General features: G+C 42.5%; 1 protein-coding gene across 7 annotated transcripts in view; it reads right to left on the bottom strand.

The window, feature by feature from the left end:
* Window positions 1-20,883, bottom strand: part of FRMD3 (FERM domain containing 3) — a 274,804-nt gene that overhangs the window by 50,358 nt on the left and 203,563 nt on the right. For all 7 annotated transcript variants that reach the window (XM_036218191.1, XM_036218188.1, XM_036218185.1 and 4 more), the window contains 4 exons: window positions 15,945-16,032; window positions 14,288-14,376; window positions 11,148-11,211; window positions 10,278-10,366 (listed from right to left, as the gene is read on the bottom strand). In XM_036218191.1, the coding sequence (XP_036074084.1) occupies window positions 10,278-10,366; window positions 11,148-11,211; window positions 14,288-14,376; window positions 15,945-16,032 (330 nt within the window). The remainder of the gene's footprint in view (window positions 1-10,277; window positions 10,367-11,147; window positions 11,212-14,287; window positions 14,377-15,944; window positions 16,033-20,883) is intronic.

The following is a 20,883-nucleotide window of genomic DNA, read 5'->3' as shown; positions in this document are numbered from 1 at the left end:
CAATGTGATCTTCTCTGTGCTCTCTTTTCATCCTTTTTAAACATTGATGATCGCCCATACACTTGGTCTCATAATCCATCACTGAGACACAACCTGTAAAATGGACCAGGCAGTGTTGATGAGCAGAAGAATGTCTTTCCAATTTCTATTTGAAAGATACAGAGATGAACAGTGTCACATGGCATCATTAAGTTCCTTGCTGTAGGGGCACTTCCTTGCCTGTGCCTGTACCAACACTGCAGCAACAACAAACAAACAAACAAACAAACAAAGCTTCCTGGCAACATAAGCCACTCACTCTGTCACAAAGAACCCATCTACTGAGTATGGCCTGAGAAAGGACACAAGGGGCCCAAGTCACCGTGGAAACGGTCACTGGCTTCTGAGTATTCTCTGGTTAAGTCATCGTGACCCAGTGCCCTTTAAAAGAACCCGCCCTGGTCGATGACTAAGATACACAAGGTACAAGAAGCTCTGCCAAGTCTGGATTCAGCACCTCTGAGCCCTGCCCATAAATACAAACAAAACAACACTGAGAAATAACCTAGAACATGAGTTGCCCAGAGGCCACACATAGGGCACTAAATTACTGTGACAGCTGAGGATGGCTCTACACCAGTTGCTTTAAGCCTCATGCGGTTAAATCCAAAAAGTTAGAGAGAATGGTCTCTCAGAGTTCAGGACCATTTTAAAGTACTGAGAGTTATAAAGTCATAATTTTAAAAACCCACAATATAAGCAATATGTTCTATAATTCTAAGCAAAGACATGCACACAGTCAGGGCTCCAGCTAGAAGTTTCCAAGAGGGTTGTGATCGCCACCTCAAACCCCTTGAAGTCTTCACTCATTTGCTCAGCAATTACTAACTGAATGCCTAGCTTGCTCCATGCACCACACTAAGCTCAGGGAAGACACACAGTCTCTGCATTCATGGAGTGTAAGGTTTAGAGGGGAAACGAATATTAATCTAGAAGCCATGCGAATAAGTGAAAAATGTAAATTACAGGCCATAGTGTGTGCTCTGAAAGAAAAGATACGATGAGAGAACAGGAGTGGAGGGTACTGATCCAGTCTGGGGGCCAAGGAAGGGGCCCCAAGGAATGGACTTCTGAGCTGAGATGCGCAGTGGGAGGGGGTCACTCAGGCTGGGATGCAGCAGTGTTCCAGGCAGAGGGCTCAGTACGCACAAAAGCCACAAGCCGGAGACCTGGAGGAACTAAGAGGAAGACCTGACGTGCACTTCCCCATGTTATTACTGTTACTGATTTCACACATGCACACACACGCACACTCACACATTTTTACCCCCTTTTTAGCAGGACCTGACTTTGAGCTTTCCTCATCAAGGGTTTTGGTCTTTGTCTTTAGAATAATGGAAAGCTCTAGTAAAAGCCTTTTGCAAAGCAGCCCCTTCTCCCATCCACCTCTGCAAACAGCCTGAACCAACAGAGGACGACACTGGCTACAAAGAGTGAGCAGAGAGTGAGGTGGGCAGGGGAGGGTGGAGGTGGGGACAGAGGCCTGAGGAGAGGGGCTCCTGTCAAGACAGGGCCTAGAGAAGACAGACTGGGAGCCCCAAGGACAGGTGAAAGTATGTAAAATCCATACACCCTAGATGGTAAAATGCCTGAGACAGGCAGTGCAGCCTGCTGGCCAGAGCTGGGTGACAGATCACACCCAGTAAAGAGCATAAAAATCCCCAGCGAGCCGAGCTACGAGCTACGTGCTACATGGAACAATGTCCTGCTGAGTTCTGAGCCCTCCTCCTCCTGTGAGGACTTGCCTGCTCTGGGCCCATCCGCCCCCAACACCCGGACCCTCGAGAGCTGTGGGCCTGACATCTTCTGCACGGGAGCGAGAAAAAGGCCATCACCATCGCCCATTCTCCACCTTCTCGGCAAGGATGTTGCTCCCAAGTCCTCAGAAGTGGAGGGAAGAAAAACTTTAAAGAAGCTTCTGTTTTATAACTGATGTTGTTTTAACTGTTGTTTTTCCAGGTTTCTAAGGATCCTCGGGGCAAGGGAGTCTGCTAAGGAAGATTATTACGAGCCTTAATTAGCGTGTTTGAAATTCAAGTTCGATTCTGTGCCCAGTTTATAGTCAATACCAGAAGCTCCAAGGGGTGTGACTAGGACAGCAGCTCCAATGGCTGTGGAGCGACTTCTGGGGAAAGGTGGGTGGCTCTGGCTTCCACTGGTTCATCCTCAGCTCCCACCCTCCCTGGCCCTGCACCGAGGCCACTGCCTCCTCCTTACGCCAGATCGGCCTCCTTAAGGGGAGGCCCCAGCGCTGCACTGCATAGGCACAAACCCTTTCCTGTGAATCAAGGAAAACAGGTCAAAAGACACATTTTGCAGAGAAAGTAAATAGCTACCTTCTCAGGATAAGGGTGGGTAAAAACAAAATTAAATTAAATTTTAAAAGCCTTGGCTTTTTCTCCAGCAGCTGAATGCCCTTGGAAATTATTTGTCATCTGATTTGCTCAGAGACACTCTCCCGAGAGCACCACTGCTAATTCCCTGCCCTCCCAAACGTCCAGGTGGGCTCCTGATGATGTTTGGGTTGAGACTCTAAATGGAATTTTAACAGGGTTGTTTATTGTGAGAGCTTGAACAATATAAACACTCTGGAAATTAGAAAACACAGACAGTAGGATGGAGGGACATGGACAAGGAAAAGGGAAAGGTGGCTGGGTTATAAGACATGTGTCCGGTTGTTCCCAAACTTGATGGCCGAGCATCAGCGGCACCTGGAGCAGGGGTTAAAAACACTGGTGCTCATTCAGCGGGTGTGGAAAGGGGCCCAGGAGTTCATATTTTTATCAACAATCCCAAGGTCATTCCAAAGCAGCCCACTTGCATTTGAGAACCTCTGAGCTCCCGCATTCTCTTTGAATGACCCAAGAGGTGAGTTTTTACTTGAAAGAGCAGAGGCCAAGGTTCCTGTGACCTTGGTCAGGTCATGTAGCTTTTCTGAGCCTCAATTTCTCCACAAATTTTTTAAAGAGAAAGGGTATTACATTACCTAATTCAAACCATTCTGAGTCCTTATGTAATAGTTTCCCTCCCTCTCTCCACCCCCACTTACCTCCCTCCCTCCCTCCCTCCCTAATACCATTCTCAAAACCTTTCCATTGCCTTCTCACTACTGAGCTACGAAAGCCAATCCAGTAAATCATGGAGGTTCTGGGGAACCACGTCCAACACTCTGAAAGCCAAAAATAGAGCCTTCGTCCTCTAACTCTAGCCGATATGTTCCAGTGCTCTGCTTCCCAGACTCTCATATCAACAAGCCCAGAGCCAAAGTCTTCTTCCCGCCACAGGCAATGAAGGCACCACCTAGTTAAAATAGCAATTCTCTCTCCTCCAGGCTTCTTCCCCACCTGCCTTCTCCCCGCATTTCCACCTCCAATTCCTCGGGTAAAATCTCATCACAAAATCTCTCACAGAGAAATCCAGACAGTCCCCAAATGACCAACATCCGACTTGAAAAAAAACTATGTATTCAAATGGCGGCCTGTCTCTATTCACCCTTCTGCTGTTAGAGCGCTCTACCACTCCCAACCCCAGAGCTGCCAGGGCAGCCACTACACCCAGACCCACAGCACTGGGGAATTTCCCTGCCTAGTCCTGACAGGGAAGCTGTGTTTTAAATGGGGTAACGTATGTGAGATGTGCCGCACATGTAGACAGACGGTGCCTGGAATATGCAAAGTGTCACTGCCAGTATCACATGATACACATACAGCACAGCTCTGCCAAGCACACCTCCCCCGCCCCCCACTTCTAATCTCTCTCCTCTGGCACCTGCTACTATAGGAGCTGGGGACAGAGGTCAGGTTAGGTGCTGGGGAGACAAAGGGTGGTGCCCTAAGAGGCCTCCTCTAGAACTAACAATACAATTTCTCATTTCATCATGGTTTACAACTTCTGGAGTAATCATAGCAATAACAGTAGATGTCATTACTGAGCATCTACTATGGGCCATGAAGCATCGAAGTACCTTAAATATACGACTTCCTTTTTATGCTCACGGCTCTCTTTTAGGAGGAAGGAATCCACATCTTTACATGAGGAAACTGGAGCACAGAGAGGTTGAGTCACTTAACTACGGTCACATGACTGAAGCTGGAAGAACCAGGCTGAAATCACCCAGGTCTGTCTGTATCCTAAAAATAATGCTTTACCCATGCAGATTCTCAGACTTCAGAGGGCATCAGAATCACCTGGCAGGCTTTTGAAAACACACGTTTCTGATTCAGTAAGTCTGAGGTGGAGCCCAGGAGTCCGCATTTGCAACACGTTCACAGGAGATGCCGACGCTGGTCCAGGAGCTCTGCTTTGAAAATCACTGTATTCGAGCATTTAACCTGAGGCTGCATGTTCATACCATCCGGGAAATTTTCATCACCACCAAGATCTAGACCCCTCATCGCAAATTCTGAATTTTTCAAATAATTGCTTTATTGAGATATAATTCACATAACCATAAGCTTTACCCTTTTCACTGTACACTTCAGTAGTTTTAAGTATGACTCACGAAGTTAAAAAAATCATCGAAATACATTTTCATCACCTCGAAAAGAACCCCAGCACAGCCACTACAGCCACTTTCTGTTTTCCTACCTCATCTGCTCCATTCCTCATCCCACATAATCACTGAATCTACTTTCTATCTCAATAGATTTACACATTCTGGACATTTCATACAAATGGGTTCACACAGTATGCGCTATTTCGTGACCAGCTTCTTTTCACTTAGCGTAACGTTTAAAAGGTTCCTCCATGTTGTAAGGCTCCTCCGTGTTGTAACATGAATCAGCACCTCTTTCCTTTCATGGCTGAAAAAATGTTCCACTGTATAGATACACACATTTCTTTTATCCTTTCCTCAGCTGATGGGTATATGGGTTTTCCACTTTGTAGCCGCTGTGAATAACGCTGATGTGGACATCTATGGACGTGTTTTTGGGAGGATCCGGATTCTGACTTAATTGGGTCTGGGGTGGAGTTGGCATTAACAGCTCCCCCAGTAGTTCCAGTGGGCAGTCGGGGCTGAGAACCTCGCGCTGAGAACCCTAACACTCAGTGTGGTCCCTAGACCTTCGGCCCCGCATCACTGGGGAGCTCATCAGAAATATGAACCCTTGTGCCCCACCCAGACCTGTGGAATCAGAAGCCACATTTTAACATGGTAGCCCGGAAATTTGTGTGCTCACTAAAGTGTGAGAGACATTAATTCAGGGAGCTACTTTGGTTCCTTATCTACCAGGTGTAACATTGTTCCCCTGACTAAATGCTCACCCATCTCTGGACAAGAAATTTATTAGAGACGGACTGCCTTTATTCCCTGCACGCGGTGCCACACAAAACGGGACAGAGTGCCACTTGAGGCTGCACCCAGTGCCTAGCAGAGCACACGGCACAAAGCAGGTGTGAGAGGGATTTGTCAAATGGCAACACCAGTGAGCCGCAGAACCCTTCAGCTTGCCCAGCGTGCTTTTGGGGAACCAGTGCCCAGAGGCTGTGAGCTCCGCTGCTCTGGGGTAGAGCACCTAAAAACACATGGCATAAAGGAAGCTCTGAAATGGTGACTGTCCTAGTCTGTGTCAGGGATCCGCTGGGGTCTGAAGGAGGAGGGAAAATCAGAGTTTTTGCTCCTGGGCTCTGTTCCCAGCAGCAGGGCTTTCAAACCTGGTCGGTGGCCCCAGGCCAGCTGACAACTAGCAGCACATTCATATGTTGAAAGCATATTCGGGAATACTTGGCCACCAAGCCTCCCTGTTCCCACGACAGGCGAAGTGAAAGGGAGAGACAAACCAGCCCCAACCCAGGAAACAAGATTAGGGCCTTGCTCTGTCAGCTGAAACAGTTAAAGTGCAGTGCCAGTCAGACAGAGCAGGAGGTCCGGGAAAGGCATAAACCAGTGGAGGAAACAGGCTCCCACCCTGGAGGTGTCATCGTTACTGGAGCGGGTAGTAGTGGCAGCCACTGCAGCAGCTACCGTTGATCAGTGGTCCATGGGCCTGGCAGAACTAAATACCGCAAGGCAGGTATTACCAATTTCATGTCACAGGTGAAAAATAAAGATGAGCCTCAAAGAGTGCAAAGGCTTTGTTCCAGGCTACACTGCAAGGAAGCGACAGAGTCAAGACTCAAAACTACACCTGTTCACTTCCAAAGCCCACACTCATGACCACTAGGCCACAGTGAGGCAAGCAAAGGATGCCAGAGTCCCGGTCCCTCCATCCTACAGATGAGAAGCCTGAGGCCAGAGGCTGTCCATGGTATACAGATGGCTCAGAACAAGTGGGACAGTCTTCCTTAGGAACTGGGGTGGTTATGGGATAATGGAAGAGCAAGTACGAATATTAGGGATAAGAAGTCCTAATAAGAGGCAGAATAGCCCGGTCTAACCAAATCCTGATGCAAGAATTTGGTCAACTTGCACAGTGCTGCTGTGCCCACAGCCAAACTCCCCGGGTCTTCTGAAGCATGCACAGACGACTGGAAGTGATTTCCCTGATACGCCTAGTTGGCCCACTCAATGACAGAATTATCAGACTGACCTCATTGCTAGCTGCCAGCTAATGACTGTACCCCAAAATGTGCAAAATACATTCCCCAGATCACCGTTTCTTCTCCCCTCTTCCTCTCTCCTCTTTTCTATTCTGTTTTTGCCTTTACTTGACTCCACCTACCAACCAACTCCCTCACACAAGATATAACAGCATGTATGTAAGAAAGGACTAATTGATGTCCTGAGTTTTTGTTGACAGAGATCCCGTGATTGCGCAAAAAGATCTTCCAGTCTGTGCTAATGTCCTTCCACGTAGGACTGACTGAGTTGCCTCTAAAAGAAGCTTGTCTTCTGGATGTTCTCCTCTACCACCCCTTCTCCTTTGGGTCTGCAGCAATCAACCACATCTGCCACTTCTCCGCCACATCTTTCACACGATGGCTAAGCCCCCTGTGTCCTTCCTTTCTACTTCATACATCTACCTTCTGCTCTGGCCTTGTGTAACTGCTCATTCTCCCCATCGTATATCTTCCACTTTCCACCATGGCCCTTACTCAGAATGTCCTTCCTCCACCTGAATAGGTCTTCTATGGCCTCACCCCGCTGGCAGCTAGACTTGCCTCTCCTCCTCTGGGATCCCCTCTAGCATTTTATTTACACTTCCTTTTTAGTCTCTATCATGAACTACAAATCTCCTGAAAACATAAACCATGCCTTATAATTTTATCCAGTAAATCTTTTTGGAATGCCTGGGGTCTTTAGATAATGTAAAGATAAATGAAACCTAGTACTTACCCTGAGAGAGATCAGATCTACTACAGATACATACATAAAATAATGCCATGATATATCTTGCTTTTGCTTTCTTTCAAGATTCTATCTACTAACTTCCTCATTTGTGAGAAAATTTTCATTCAAAATAACTAACTCAATGTCTCTAAATTATTTTTTGACAGGAACCAGAGGATTTCATTAAAGGAGGATCAGAAGAGTTCTAAAAGCTTAGACTCCAAAAACTGTCAGCTTCTCATGAAGTTAAATATAGTTATCCTATGACCTAAAAATTACAAGGTATAAACTTAATTGTCCACAGAAAAAAATTTATATGAATATCATTATAGCATTATTCATAATATCTAAAAAGAGGGAACAACTGGAATGTCTATCAACTGATGAATGGATAAACAAATGTACTACATCTCAACAATGGAACATTATTCAGTCATAAAAAGAACTGAAGTATTGACACATGCTACAACACGGACAAACCCTGAAAATATTACCTTAAGTACAAGAGCCAAGCACAAAAGGCCACGCAGTTTGTTTCTGTTTATATGAAATGTCCAGAAGCAGCACAGAAATCCATAAACACAGAGAGTAGATTCGTGGTGGCAAGGTATGGGGAGAGGGGGAAATGGCAGTGACTGCTATTGGGTACAGGGTTCCTTTAGGGGTGAGAACAAACTGTTCTGGAATTAGACAGTGGTGATGGTTACATAACCTCATGAATTAGACTAAAAATCAAGGAATTATACTTTAAAGTGGTACATTTTATGGTATGTATTATCTCAATTTTTAAAAAATGTGTAGACTCCAACTAAAGATCAGTTTCTTTGTGTTTTCCTCTCTCTGTTTTCACATGGATAGAGAGGTCTAAGGCACACTGATTTTCCAAACCGGGTACACTTTTTTACCAGTCCCCAAACACTTCAGGGGGCACACAGATGCCTTGAGGTGGTGAAGGTTGTGGGAAAATCTACTGATATACATCATTTCTTCCTGTTATTGCAAGAAGCACTGCATTTTATGGATCATCTCATCCAAGCATTTTAAAATTATGCTCCTGATAAGGTTTGTATGGGACTGAGGGGTTTCCTGGGACATGGGACCCTCAATGCTAAACCTAGGAAAGGCTCAGGCAAATTGGGACAACTGGTCGCCCAAGCTCCTGAGAAACAACAAGAAATGGGTGAATGGTCTCCAGTCCCAAATCCCAACTCTGGTCCTCACCCACAACCACAGCTTCTCTATTGTTATCTCTTTTATATAGTAGGCTTTGCCTACATTTCTATTTAACCTATTTCCCATTTGCCCAGGGAATACCTGGGAGGCACTTGCTGCTCCTGACCTTACACCCAAAGTCCGCCACGAAATATCTCTCTTTCGTTATTATTTTCATATCACTCTATTATATCAATAGTCTTTGGAAACAAATTACATCATTCTATTTATAGCATTCTGTTTTTAGTAGTGGTATTTCCGCTTATAAAATACAGTAATTCACGATCGCTGTAAATGTCAAATCCTAGAAAACGTGGTAGCAGTCCCACGTGTGTTAACATCATTCTCGAACAGTTGTTAGCCAACAATGCATTTGATGAATCTGATTTATGTATACATTTCTGTTACATTAGGATTAGAGACAAGTTCTGTTTAGAAATAACTCCAAGAACAGTTTTTATATTTTATTTTCACATTGAAAACCAGTCAGATTTGCTTCAGCCTCAGGGAGTGTGTGTATTTAAAATTAAATTAACACTGGCAGTGGGCTGTACTTTTTTCTAAATGGGAAATGGGTTAAGAAAAAGGGTTCTGTGGCTAAAAAGGGTTCGTAAATCTTATCCGAGCCGTCATTCTCCTGATGGTCATCAGCCAAAGCCTAGGAGGTTCAAAAACTCAGCATATTCAGGGGCGCGAGTCTAATGACTAAGAATTTCAGTCACGGGGAGACTGCGCAAAGGACACCTGGACAAGCTTCAAGGTCAGTCGTGCTGCCTCCCTGAGCAGGGCTGGGCTAAGCTCTTGATGGCGTCCGTCACCACTGCTCTTCCCATCAGCAAGTGTGTCTCAAAGAGAAGCTGGAACTCAGTGGAAAGATCCTAAATTTGAACCTCTTTGGAAACCTGAGAGCTTTACAGATGGTTCCTGAAGTCCTGTCGGCCAGCACTGACTTTCTATGGTCCTAGACTCTAGTGGCATTCCACCCAGAAATCTTTGGCTCTCATCTCTGTATACAGAAGGTTTCTTACTATGAACATGTGTGACTCACTGCCAAACATTTCTTTTTCTGGTTGTGAGAGTATGTTCAACCCAAGCCCAAAGTAAGCCAGAAGTGCCAGAGTATTAAGTCTGCCCTTGAAAGTGGCCCTCAACCAAAATGAATACGGAATGAGGAGATAAAGAGCTCAGCCTCTTTGCCGGACAGTGGAAGAACTCTGAGGCACGTTCTGCCGTCTGCCAGAGCTCCCCAGCTGACTGACCCCAGCTGCCCACAACAGTGACCTGCTTACTAACGTGTCTTACGTTTCTTGCTTCTGCATCTCCCTTCCCCCACTTCCCTATCGGTATGGTCAGCGACAACATCCCAGAGAAACCATGGACAAAACTCTTCTTAAGGTCTGCTTCTGAGCGGGCCATCCAATCAGAAATTGATCCTGTCACATGTTGAATGCAAACAGCAGTGATCAAAACAAACAAACAAACAAAAAAAAGACAAAATAAAACAAAAGCAAAAAACAACGACAAAAAGCAAACACACACACAGCAATTCCGTGGAAAACACCCAACAGGGAGCTCAGGACTTGCTCAGGACAGCCGCATTAGGGAGTTACCCTGAACAAGGCACCAAATCCATGATTCACTTAAATTTAATAAAAAGGACTGAATTAAAAGAAATGAATGAGGAGCTGTTTGCAAAACATCAAAGGTTCCACGGGTGATTTTCAAACCTACAATTCAAAGAATAAAAGCTACTTACTTATAGAAGGCCTGGTTCTCCACCCCACACTTCCAAAGATGTTTGCAGGCAGCTGGTGTTGAAGTATGGAATGCCAACATGGCTTTTTTCTAATAAAAAATAAAACGAAAAAGGGTATGTTAAACAGTGTATGTTTTTCATATTTTTTCCTTCAGGTATTAACATATTTGTATCCCGACACCTACCAAACAGATTTGGAGTAACCAGTGCATTACTATGTTCTTAGAAGTGTTGCTGAAATGGCATTTCCCACCCTCGCCCTCTGCAGACATCACTAATCTATCCAGATCTCATTTCTGATAAAAAACAGGCTTGTCATCTCCAACTCCCCAGGCATCACCTACTTCTCAATCAGACTTGAATTTATTTAAAAACTTATTTTCTAACCTTGAATTACTACTGTTTGAACTGAAAAGAAGGACTGGGAAAATCTGGTAACTCCTCTATTTTAAGAGTCTTAGATCTTATAGACACTGTTTGTAAAACTCTAACCAGCATGGGAGGATATCTAGCTTTACAAGTATTTTTCACTTGTTTCATAAATCTGCACTTTGGCAAATTACAGAGGTAGAGGGAGGTCCCATTTTCTATTCCTCAAATCTATCCCCGTGTATTTTTCACACAGAGATACATGATCGGCATTGTTTACTGACTTCATTCTCAGCTGTGCAAACCCAGTGTCTGTTTGTTTACCTGTAAAATGTTCCCAGCATATAGCTTCCATTATCATCACAAACTTTAAAGTCATGGACTTTTGGGGCTACAATGCTAAAGGCCTATTTTATGCTTGAATCTCTCTCATGTGCACACACATGCACACGCATGCTCATGCACACACAATAACAGATAGTTAGGAAAGCAGTATCTGACCTCTTTCTGGGTGCCAATCACATAAAATGTCTTCCCTTCAAACTTCAATTTGCAGACATCCGGCCTAAGAAAAGAAAATCTCTATGGGTGAGAGGGAAAAAAAAGTGGCAACTAACCAAGGTACCTGGCTTTCCCACAAGAATCTGGCTGACTCACAAATGCCAAGCAGACTGCAATGAAACAAGATATTGTCTTATCATCAGTGAAGGCCTATGAGCAGTGAAAAGGCCCCAAGTGAATTACACAGCAATTTTTTTCCCAAGAGAGGATCCAAAGGCAGCTTAAAATTATTCCATTTTTTTACGATGAAGCTGCACCTTTCTCCCAAGGATCAATTCAAGAGGTTTCTTAAACATTAATGACCAAAACATTAACTGGCAAGCCCACCTTGTGAGGCAAGAAGGATGTGGTTATTTCAGATTCAGTTAATGAGATGATATGGATTCACAATATCAGTTCCTTCCTCCTCTCACATCTATGCCCAAGAAGCCCACACACCACGCTGCAAAATGTTCATTCCTGCTCTCCCTGTTTATATAAGAATATCTTATTATATATTCAGATGCTCAGAATTGTGAGGACGACTTAATGAATGACAAATTATAGTCAAAAGAATGACTTTAGGTTTCATCTTAAGGAGCTGCTCAATTAAAAACTGCCAGAAATATAGACCCTAGGTTGCCTTCTTGGGGAGAAAATATGTATAAATAGAGCAGAGAATTCTACGTTTATTCCTTTGATCTAACTCCTTGGATATTGATGTGTGCCCCTGTGCTTTTTTAGTTTAGGCTGTTTTAATTTAGGTAGAGGATTTGCAAGAGTGACAAATCTCAATAGATGTTAAAAAAAAAAAAAACTAGAATTAATGTGAGAATGAAATTTGTTTTAGTAACATGTACATGGCTGTTAGAAATACACATGCCTAAGCAGGGGCTGTAGAGGATGCGGTTGCATCAGCATCCCACCGGGGACACCAAGATGTAGAACCCAGAAACAAATAGTTGGATTGTCTATTTCAACTCTTCAGTGTACACAGGAAGAAACTGAGGTTCAAAAAGAGGAGACACTTGCAATTAATTTGTATTTGAGATGTATCTGATTCTAACCTAACTACTTCAGGGCTCAAGCAATCCGAAACGCGAGGAACTAAAACCTTTTAGGACCTCCAAGCAATTCCAATCCTAGGATAGGATGGGGGAAAATCCTAAATTACCTATGCTCCCCAAAGGTGGTAGGAATCCCTAGAGAATTTATTCTAAAATAGACTGAACAGTGATTAACATTGGAGCTTCTTTACAAGGTGCTGAAAATACAGAGGAAAAAAACTGGATACCACCACCACGTTACATTTATGTAACATCACGGTTCACAAATCACATCGCTCTCACACACACTATTTCATTTGCTTCTCCCCTATCTCCTTTCCGCCCTGTAAGGCAGTCAGAAATAACTGATTCTCACTTTATGGATGAGTGCCCTGAGAGTCAGAGAAGTTAAGCGACTTATTAAAGGAAAATAAGAGTTTTGAGAATGCTAATTGTGGAAGAGGAAAACAAGTGGGCACGGAGGGGAGTTGAAAGTATGAATTCGTAAAAGGTGGTGATAGAGAGGGCAAGGAAGATATTTAGAGAAACTAGAATCTTAGAAAGAGAGGGCTGTCATAAAAAGAGTAGAAGGAGTAGGGAGAGGAGTGGACATCAGCTGACTAATGCTAATCTAGTAAAGAAGGTTTGAAAGGAAGGCGGGTGCTATGGGGAGAATGCTAAGAAGGTGAGGAGGGCTACTTGATAAAGAGGTGCTGGAAGAAATCCTGAAGGTATCAAACCATGAAGCTGAGGTTCAGGTAAGTGCAAGAGAGCATTTCTAACCCAGGACTGAGGATTGATGCCCAATGTCCCATGAAGAAGAACTTCAGACCAAAGAGCTCAGGTCAAAAAAGTGAACCCACTCCCCAATGAGTCAAAACAGGGGTGGCAAACCTGTCCAGGACCATCAGAGAGGGAACTAAATCAGGCTGAAGGTATGAAGAAGACTAAGCCTTTACAATATTCCATCACAAACATAAATGTTCAGCCTTCTCCACTCTACCAAACCATTTTTCCCTTGATTAGACATAGTAGACAGTGTTGGTCACCTACTCCACTCTATCATTCCACTTCTTCACTGACACACCTAGATTTTATTCTTCCTCAGGGTCATATATGTTCATGCAGATCATGCTCTTCCCCATCCCAAGAAGATGGATCTTCATTCGGCCAAGCCAGTCAAGGAGTTCCCATTCTTCTCAGAAGGAATGGTTTAAGTAGGCACATGTTATCCAATCCTGCCCAATTAGATAAGCTCCTACAGGGCTTCTGAAAAAGTTATCCTTGTTTTACGAGCAGATACATGGAAGAGCTGCTCTCCTCCTGGCTCTGAGTGTTAACTGTGTGAAGCAGGGATGGTCAGAGTTGCATGCTTGACCATTTTATGAGCCTGGGGACAAAAGCCACCAACCTATAATGGCAGAGACAAAAATGGAGAAGCCCAAAGGCTGTGTTGTCAGGCAATTAGGTTAAAGGATCGTGGAATTGTCCAACCCCTGCAACTTTTGCTCTGTGAGATAATCAATCCTCTTAATTATAAGCCACTGTGAGCAGCCATTAATTGACCAAAAGCGTCTTGGCTGATACACTAAATAACAAAAGTCAAGTAAGTCTGCAGCAAGGATTGGACAGAATATAGTGGAGAGAAGTGAGTGGGAGAGAATGAGTTCTGAGTTGCTTGAGGGAACTTGCACCTTTACCCACCCTGACCCACCCACGGTCACCCCTCTGGTCAGAGCAGAAGCTACTGGTGAGCAAACACTGGACACCTAGTTGGAGGCAGAACCCCTGAGCTCAGGCCACACCCCAGGTCTCCCGCATTGACTCTCTGACTCCTCAGCTTGACAAATCCAATTCCCTGCTGAGACAGGGCAATCTAGATTGGGTTTCATTTATAGCTAATAAATCCCTTTGTAATGAAGCTCTAAGGCAAAGAAATGGATATGAGACATTCTATCTGATGTCCGCCCCCAACAACAACAAAAAAAGTCAAAGGTGGGGAAAGAAAACAAGATTAAGAAAAATGGTCAGCCACTTTTCCGAAGAGGTACTCACCATTTAATCAAATGGATTCTCTTATTTCCCTGAAATACCACGAAGCCTGCAGCAGTAAATCCCAAAAATGTCGTTGTGCCTGTTGAGTCCTGCAAAAAATAAAAATAAAAACATATTTGGATTGAAGGATATCAAATAAATGATGAATGGTATGCTTATTCAGCCTCACCCTGGGTTAATTTCTGGTTAATTCTAATGACTACAGCAATAAACTAAATTTCTGAGATGTGATTCCCAAGGATAGGACGTCTAAAATCCGGGAAAGGTCCAGAAATATGCAGTTTTTCCCTTTGAAGAACAGAACTGCCTCTCAAGGAACCTCCAGTGAAAGTACAGATTAGTCTCAAACAACTGTCACTTCCAAGTGTCTTCTGGGGCCACCTGGGTTCTCAGACCTGCTCTGTAATGTGAACAAATTGCTCTTGGTTGTCATTAGCCCTGAAACCAGAGACGCCATGAAACCGAAGCCCTGAGCATCTACTCTAGCTTGATTGAATCCAACACAGGATTTCTGGAAATTTTAATATAAAGACATGCCCAGAAATGCTTACTTTGCTCCCAGCCTCAACCAGGAAACTAAGCATTAAGGCTAAGAAACAACAACAATCTAGTCAGCCTCCTAGTTAAAACAAACAAACAAACAGACAAACAAAAACCAGAGGCTCACATTTGTGGATAAAATCTAATTCACTAAATAGAATAATCTGATTTGTACCATGACTAGGAAGAGGTATCTGGCAAATATTCTAAATAATTGTGTGAGCAGAGCACAAGATGCCCAGGCCAGGGTGGACAATTATCACCAGCTCTTGGCCCTGGCCGCATATTGGAATCTTCTGGAAAGCCTGATCTGTACCCTAGAAGATCCTGTAGGAACTAGGCAGGAGTTTAGGAAGTTCCCCCACATGCCTGGTATTTGACCAAATACTACTGTCTGGTGCCATGTGGATAAAGTAATGTTCCAGTATGACTCAAGAACTTACCTTTCAGAGCCTGGCTGATATAAATGCTTAGTTCAGAATTTGGGTTAGCATCTGGTTAATGTGTAGTTGGTTTAAGGTATGGAAAAGAGAAAACTTTTCCTAAAACAGTTCTGGAAAATGTGTGCAAGAGCATCAGGTTGGAAACTTGTTTAAAAGGCTATTCGCCAGCTGCACATCCAGTGATACTAAATCAGTAGCTCTGGGGGTGGGGCCAAGGTGATTCTAAAACACACAGTCTGGGTTTCATCCTTGAGAGAAATACTATCAAATAATATGAATAAAGGATAAAGAAAAACAAATACTCTTAATGTCAAAATATAATTTTAAATCTTCCACTTTTCTGTTTTTTAAGACTGCATTCTTGCTGGAAATGGCCTGGAAAATAAATATTATTTTCTCAGGGGTAAAACCATCCATTTGATGAATGAATCCATGTATGTTAATTTAGGAATATGTGGCTACTACACAGCAATTAGCAAGCAACTGGTAGACTCCAATGGAGAAAACCAACTACCAAAACATCTGACTGCAGCCCACTGTTGTCCCTTCCAATTAGGGTTGGTGGGTCAGGCTGTGAAAATCTCCTAGGAGGGGCCTGCCAGGAATATAGACCAATTAACTCTTTTTTAGGCAAAACAGTCATTAAATGTCGACCTGCTGTGAGAGGCAGTTACCTTGCATGGGTGAGGATCCACCCCATAGGTTTCCAAAGTGTGAGCTTTCAGGAGTAAGTTAAATTCAGCAACTGGTGGGCCCTGGCCTCTAAAATCACACAAGAAAAGGTAGGGGGTTAATATGGAAAATAACAGAAACACAGAATCCCTTCATTCAATAAAATGCGATCTCCTAAACTAAATAGAGAATCCCTACACAAATAGTAATCAGTAAGACTGATCATTATTCTTTATCACAAGGTGCCCTTTGCCAAGGAATGTAAGCTCCTATTCCCTGGCTAACTGTTCCATAATAAACCCACAAGTACCCTGAGGACTCCCGTGACCCGTACAGTTAATCAAGGTTGTCAAGTTACCAATAAGTAGGCCCTTGGAAAGGCAATCTTAATATGAAATAAAACTCAGCATCTGTCCTTTATGACTTATTTTAAAAGATTATATAGGATACTTGACATTCCTTCTTCTAAGGGTAGAAAGTGGGCAATCCTGTTACCCCATCAACAAGCCTAAACAGAGCCATCTGGGTGGGAAGAACTGTCAAGCATTCCATTGGAAAGCCCTGGATTTTGAAAGGAAATCTCAGCCCCTAGTCCTAGCACTGTCCTCCAGGGTGGTGAACAAGGTCCTGGCCTCAGAGGTGGGAAAAGAGGCTACAAATATAGACGGCTGTGAGAAGCCCTTTCAGGGCTAACTTCCAAACCAGGGCTGTGCAGCATATCAAAGACTCAACTTTGACTTACATTAATATCCCGCTTGTAACTTAGAGGATCTAAACCACTTCCCAAGGACAAGTATATAACCCTAACAACCAAGAAGAGTTTGCTAAGGAAAACAACAGCTATTTTCAAAAGGTAAAACTATATCTCAATATTAAATCTATTTCCACCTAAGCTTCTCCCAAAGACAGAGTGCCTCCACGACCTACTCAAGACAGCTGAGTCATCATCATGCCTCTAAATCAAAAAGTATCCTATTTCTTTAGGCCTCTTGATTCCCAAGACACAACAATATTGAAATTAGACCAATTCATAACCCTACAATGGCCTCTAAGTATTCAAGAAAAAGAGTCAATCGATGTAGCAAACTTCACTGTTATCTTAAGAAATCGCCACAGCCGCCCTAACCTTCAGCAACCACCATGCTGATCAGTCAACAGTCATCAAATCTCCCCCAGCAACAATTTTATGATTCACTGATGGCTCAGATGAAAAGTATTTTAAAAGTATTTTCCATTAAGGTATGTATATTTTTTAGACATAATACTATTGCACATTTAACAGACTACAGTACAGGGTAAACACAGTTTTAATATGCAGTGGGAAACCAAAAAATTCACATGACTCACTTTACTACAATATGCACTTTATGGAGGTGGTCTGGAGCCTAATCCACTGTATTTCTAAGGTGTTCCTGTATTTGGCTCTTAAAATAACTGCCTCTTCCTATTTTATGGGATAAATTCTTATTTCTCTGAGGATGTCCATATTATTTCTTTTAAAGTCCAATCCTGTTTGTTCCATTGATGCTGCTTTCTTGGTGATGATCATCTGGTTTGCTGAGTCGGTATTTCTAATTCAATAAACTGATGTTTCTTTAAGCGTTTGGTGATTCTTGGTCAGACACTCATCTTTGTATTTGATGTTATTAATTTCATGCAGTGGCCTCCAGAGATTATAGGGAAGGATGGGAGGGACATGCCACATGGGAAAAGTGTGTGTCAGTAACCTGATTTCAGGCTGAAGGTTCTAGTTCTCCCTTCAGGGTCAAAGCTGCCCAAATGCAGTTGCCCAATCGTCATGATGGTCAACCTGTGTATACGCAGCCTGAAGCACCCGAAACCACTCCCATCCTATATAAGTGCTTGCCTCGGAGTCCCTCTGTTTCCTGTCTTCCAGAGGTACTTCAGCACCTTTGATCCAAAGATGACATTCCTTCTTGTATCTACTTTTTATACTTTTTCTATTATCCACAAGAACGTGGAGAAGGAAGAGAAAAAGTAGCCATATATGCTGTCCTTTTCTTTTAATATAAGAAATAATTTTTAAATCTATCCTTTACAGAATATGTTCTTGAGGAATTAACTCAAAACTCTACGTTAGAAAAATAAAGTGTTTCTAAAGCCTTCCAGGATTTCCTCTTTAGTCAATGTTCTGAAATGTCACTGGTATGTGAAGGGAGCATCTTCACTTAGTCACCATGATCAGTACTGTATGGGTCCTTTCAAGCCAACAACTATTTTTCTTTGACTATTTCTTCAATTTTTTTTTTTCAAATCACAGTCATAATAATTTTATTTCTTCTTGATAAAGTAACAACAGATTCTACAAAGTCGCCAACAATATTAATGGGGACAGAAAGAAGGATTTTTTTTTAAAAAGTTGTCTCAGTTTATACAGGTCTTTCTCCATAGCTCTCTTATAAATTCTTAAAGTAATATCTTACCTTTCACAAGATAATTATTGAATCTAAATATTGGGTCTTTCTTGCTCCCTTCCCCAAAACTTACACAATCTCTCCTTCTTTCTCACTCACTTGTACACGCATCTCACTCCCCTGACTAGGGACAAAGCACAGAGCTGAGCTATCCAGCATATTTCTAAACAGCACCCTCTCTCTGGTGGCCCTCAATGCAAAACTTCAGCCTAATGGGGCCTGCAGGAACCAGGACAAGAGCCTAAGCAGCACAGTGCCTCCCTCAGCCAATGGACATTAGCTGCTCCAGGATAATCCTCCCACATGGCATGGAAGGCCCTCGCTCTGCCAACACTAACAAGAGGTCCTCTGCTCTAGAGAGCTGGCCATTCTCCCTAGTGGTCAACCTGTCAGCACCTCTATATAAACCACACGTTGCTTATTCTTCAAATGCGAGTTTTAAAGCACACCCTTCTTTTCCAGTCAGTCTGGGGAACAAGTTAATGACTAAAAGTTATAACACGAAAGTTCATGTTGGAAATAGTACATTTTGCTTGCCTAAGTGGTCTCTTTCTGAACATCTTCTTGTCCTTTGTAAATCAGATGGGCATCTGATCTCTGTCGCAAACACTCAACCCCAGACAGCAGTAGGTGCAGTGCCAAACAGCTCCAGAGGACATGCCACTAAGCTTAAAGACCTCTGTGCATCGGGAGATACTATCCAGGGTATGAACAGTCAAGTCCCAGTATGGGAAAAAGATTTCGGCAACATGTACAATGATAAAAAGAACTCCTATGTATAATTTTTAAAATCCCATAAATCAATAAACAATATTTAAAAAAAGAAGAAGACAACTCAGAAGAAAAAATGACAGATTTAAATAGGCACTTCAATAAGATATCCAAATAGTCAACCATCATATGACAGTGTGCTTAACCTCTTTATGATAAGGAAAATACAAATTAAAGCTATGAGAAATCATACACATATCCATCTGATAGCTAAAATTCCAAATACAATACTAAGTCCTCAAGAGGATGTGCTACAAAAGCAACTCTCACATACTGCTGGTGGAAGAGCAATTTTGTAGAGCTATCAAAAAATGAAACTGAACAGAAGTTTGGAACTCTGGCATTATCTACTAAAGTTGAGCATGTTTACCTTGTAATATAGCAATTTCATTCATAGTTACATATGCAACAGAAATCGGTCTATGTTGCACCAAGAAATATATAGAATTTTCATAATAGTGCCATTTGTAATAGCAAAAAAAGGAGATAACCTCAAATGTCTACCAACAGTAGAATAGACTTAAAATGGAAAACTATACAGCTATGAAAATAAATGAATTAAATCTACCCACGACAATATGGGTGACTACTGCAAAAATTAGACAGAACAAAAGAGGCTAGATACAAATGAATACATGCTGAATGGATTCCATTTATGTAGCTTTCAAAAATGAGAAGAATCTAAAGTGTTAAAAGTCAGAGATGTGATTACCTTTTGGGAGGAAAGAGAAGGCAAATATTGGGAAGGGGAGTCGGGGCTTCTGAGGTTCCCAACTTTCTTTGACCTGGCTGGTGGTTACATACATGCTTGCTTTATAACAATTCATTGAGCTTCACACTTAATGTTTTGTGTACTTTACTGACTCTGCATTATCTTTCGACTTTTAAAAGTTTATTTAAAACAGAAAAGAAAGAAAAAAAAGGATGTGAAGAACTGGGAACCCTCACATACCGTCAGTGTGAATGTACGCAGGAGCAAACAAGCTACAATATCCTAGAAAAACTGAAGTTGTGAAAACTCGGGGACCCAGCAAATTCCCCACCTAGCTTTGCATCTGGACTAGGGACTCCTGTACATGCACCCCCATGAGAATTATTCAAGAAGCCATAATCGCAAAAACCTAGAAACAACCTAAATGTCTATCAACAGGAGAAATGGATACAGCAAATATGACATGTTCATAAAATAGAAAATTATACAGAAGCAAAAAATGAGAACATATGGCTACATGCATCAATGTGGAAGAACCACAAAAGCATAAGGTCGATGCGGGGAAAGTGAGGTACAAGAATAGAGTATGACTTCATTTACAGGAATGTTAAAATGAGGCCAAAACAAAGCAATGCATTATTTAGTGAGACATAGGAAGCACAATTATAAAAGCAAAAGAAGAAAATGAATAACCCGAAATCCATAATAGTGTAGAGAAGGGAGGGAGGTGATCTGGGAGGGGACAGAGAACACTTCAGAGCATCTGGTGATATTCGAATTCATAAGCAGAACTGGATGGGTGTTTTTTCAACTATTCTTTAAATTATACATATATTCTATTCTTTTATACAGTCTTTTATGCATTATATACTTTGCAATGATTAAAAGAAATAATTCTTGCCTTTAATAAAAAAATTATTGAATGAAATATTATGCAATCTAAAAGCATCACTGAACAAAATTGACCAAGAATGTAATAAATATACATACAGAGCTGTCTTTTACTAAACCTTACTCTTCCAA

Source organism: Rousettus aegyptiacus, unplaced genomic scaffold, assembly GCF_014176215.1.
Source record: "Rousettus aegyptiacus isolate mRouAeg1 unplaced genomic scaffold, mRouAeg1.p scaffold_m13_p_3, whole genome shotgun sequence".
NCBI lineage: Eukaryota > Metazoa > Chordata > Mammalia > Chiroptera > Pteropodidae > Rousettus > Rousettus aegyptiacus.
The sequence above is the reverse complement of the archived record's forward strand: the minus strand, read 5'-3'. Positions and strand labels throughout refer to the sequence as shown.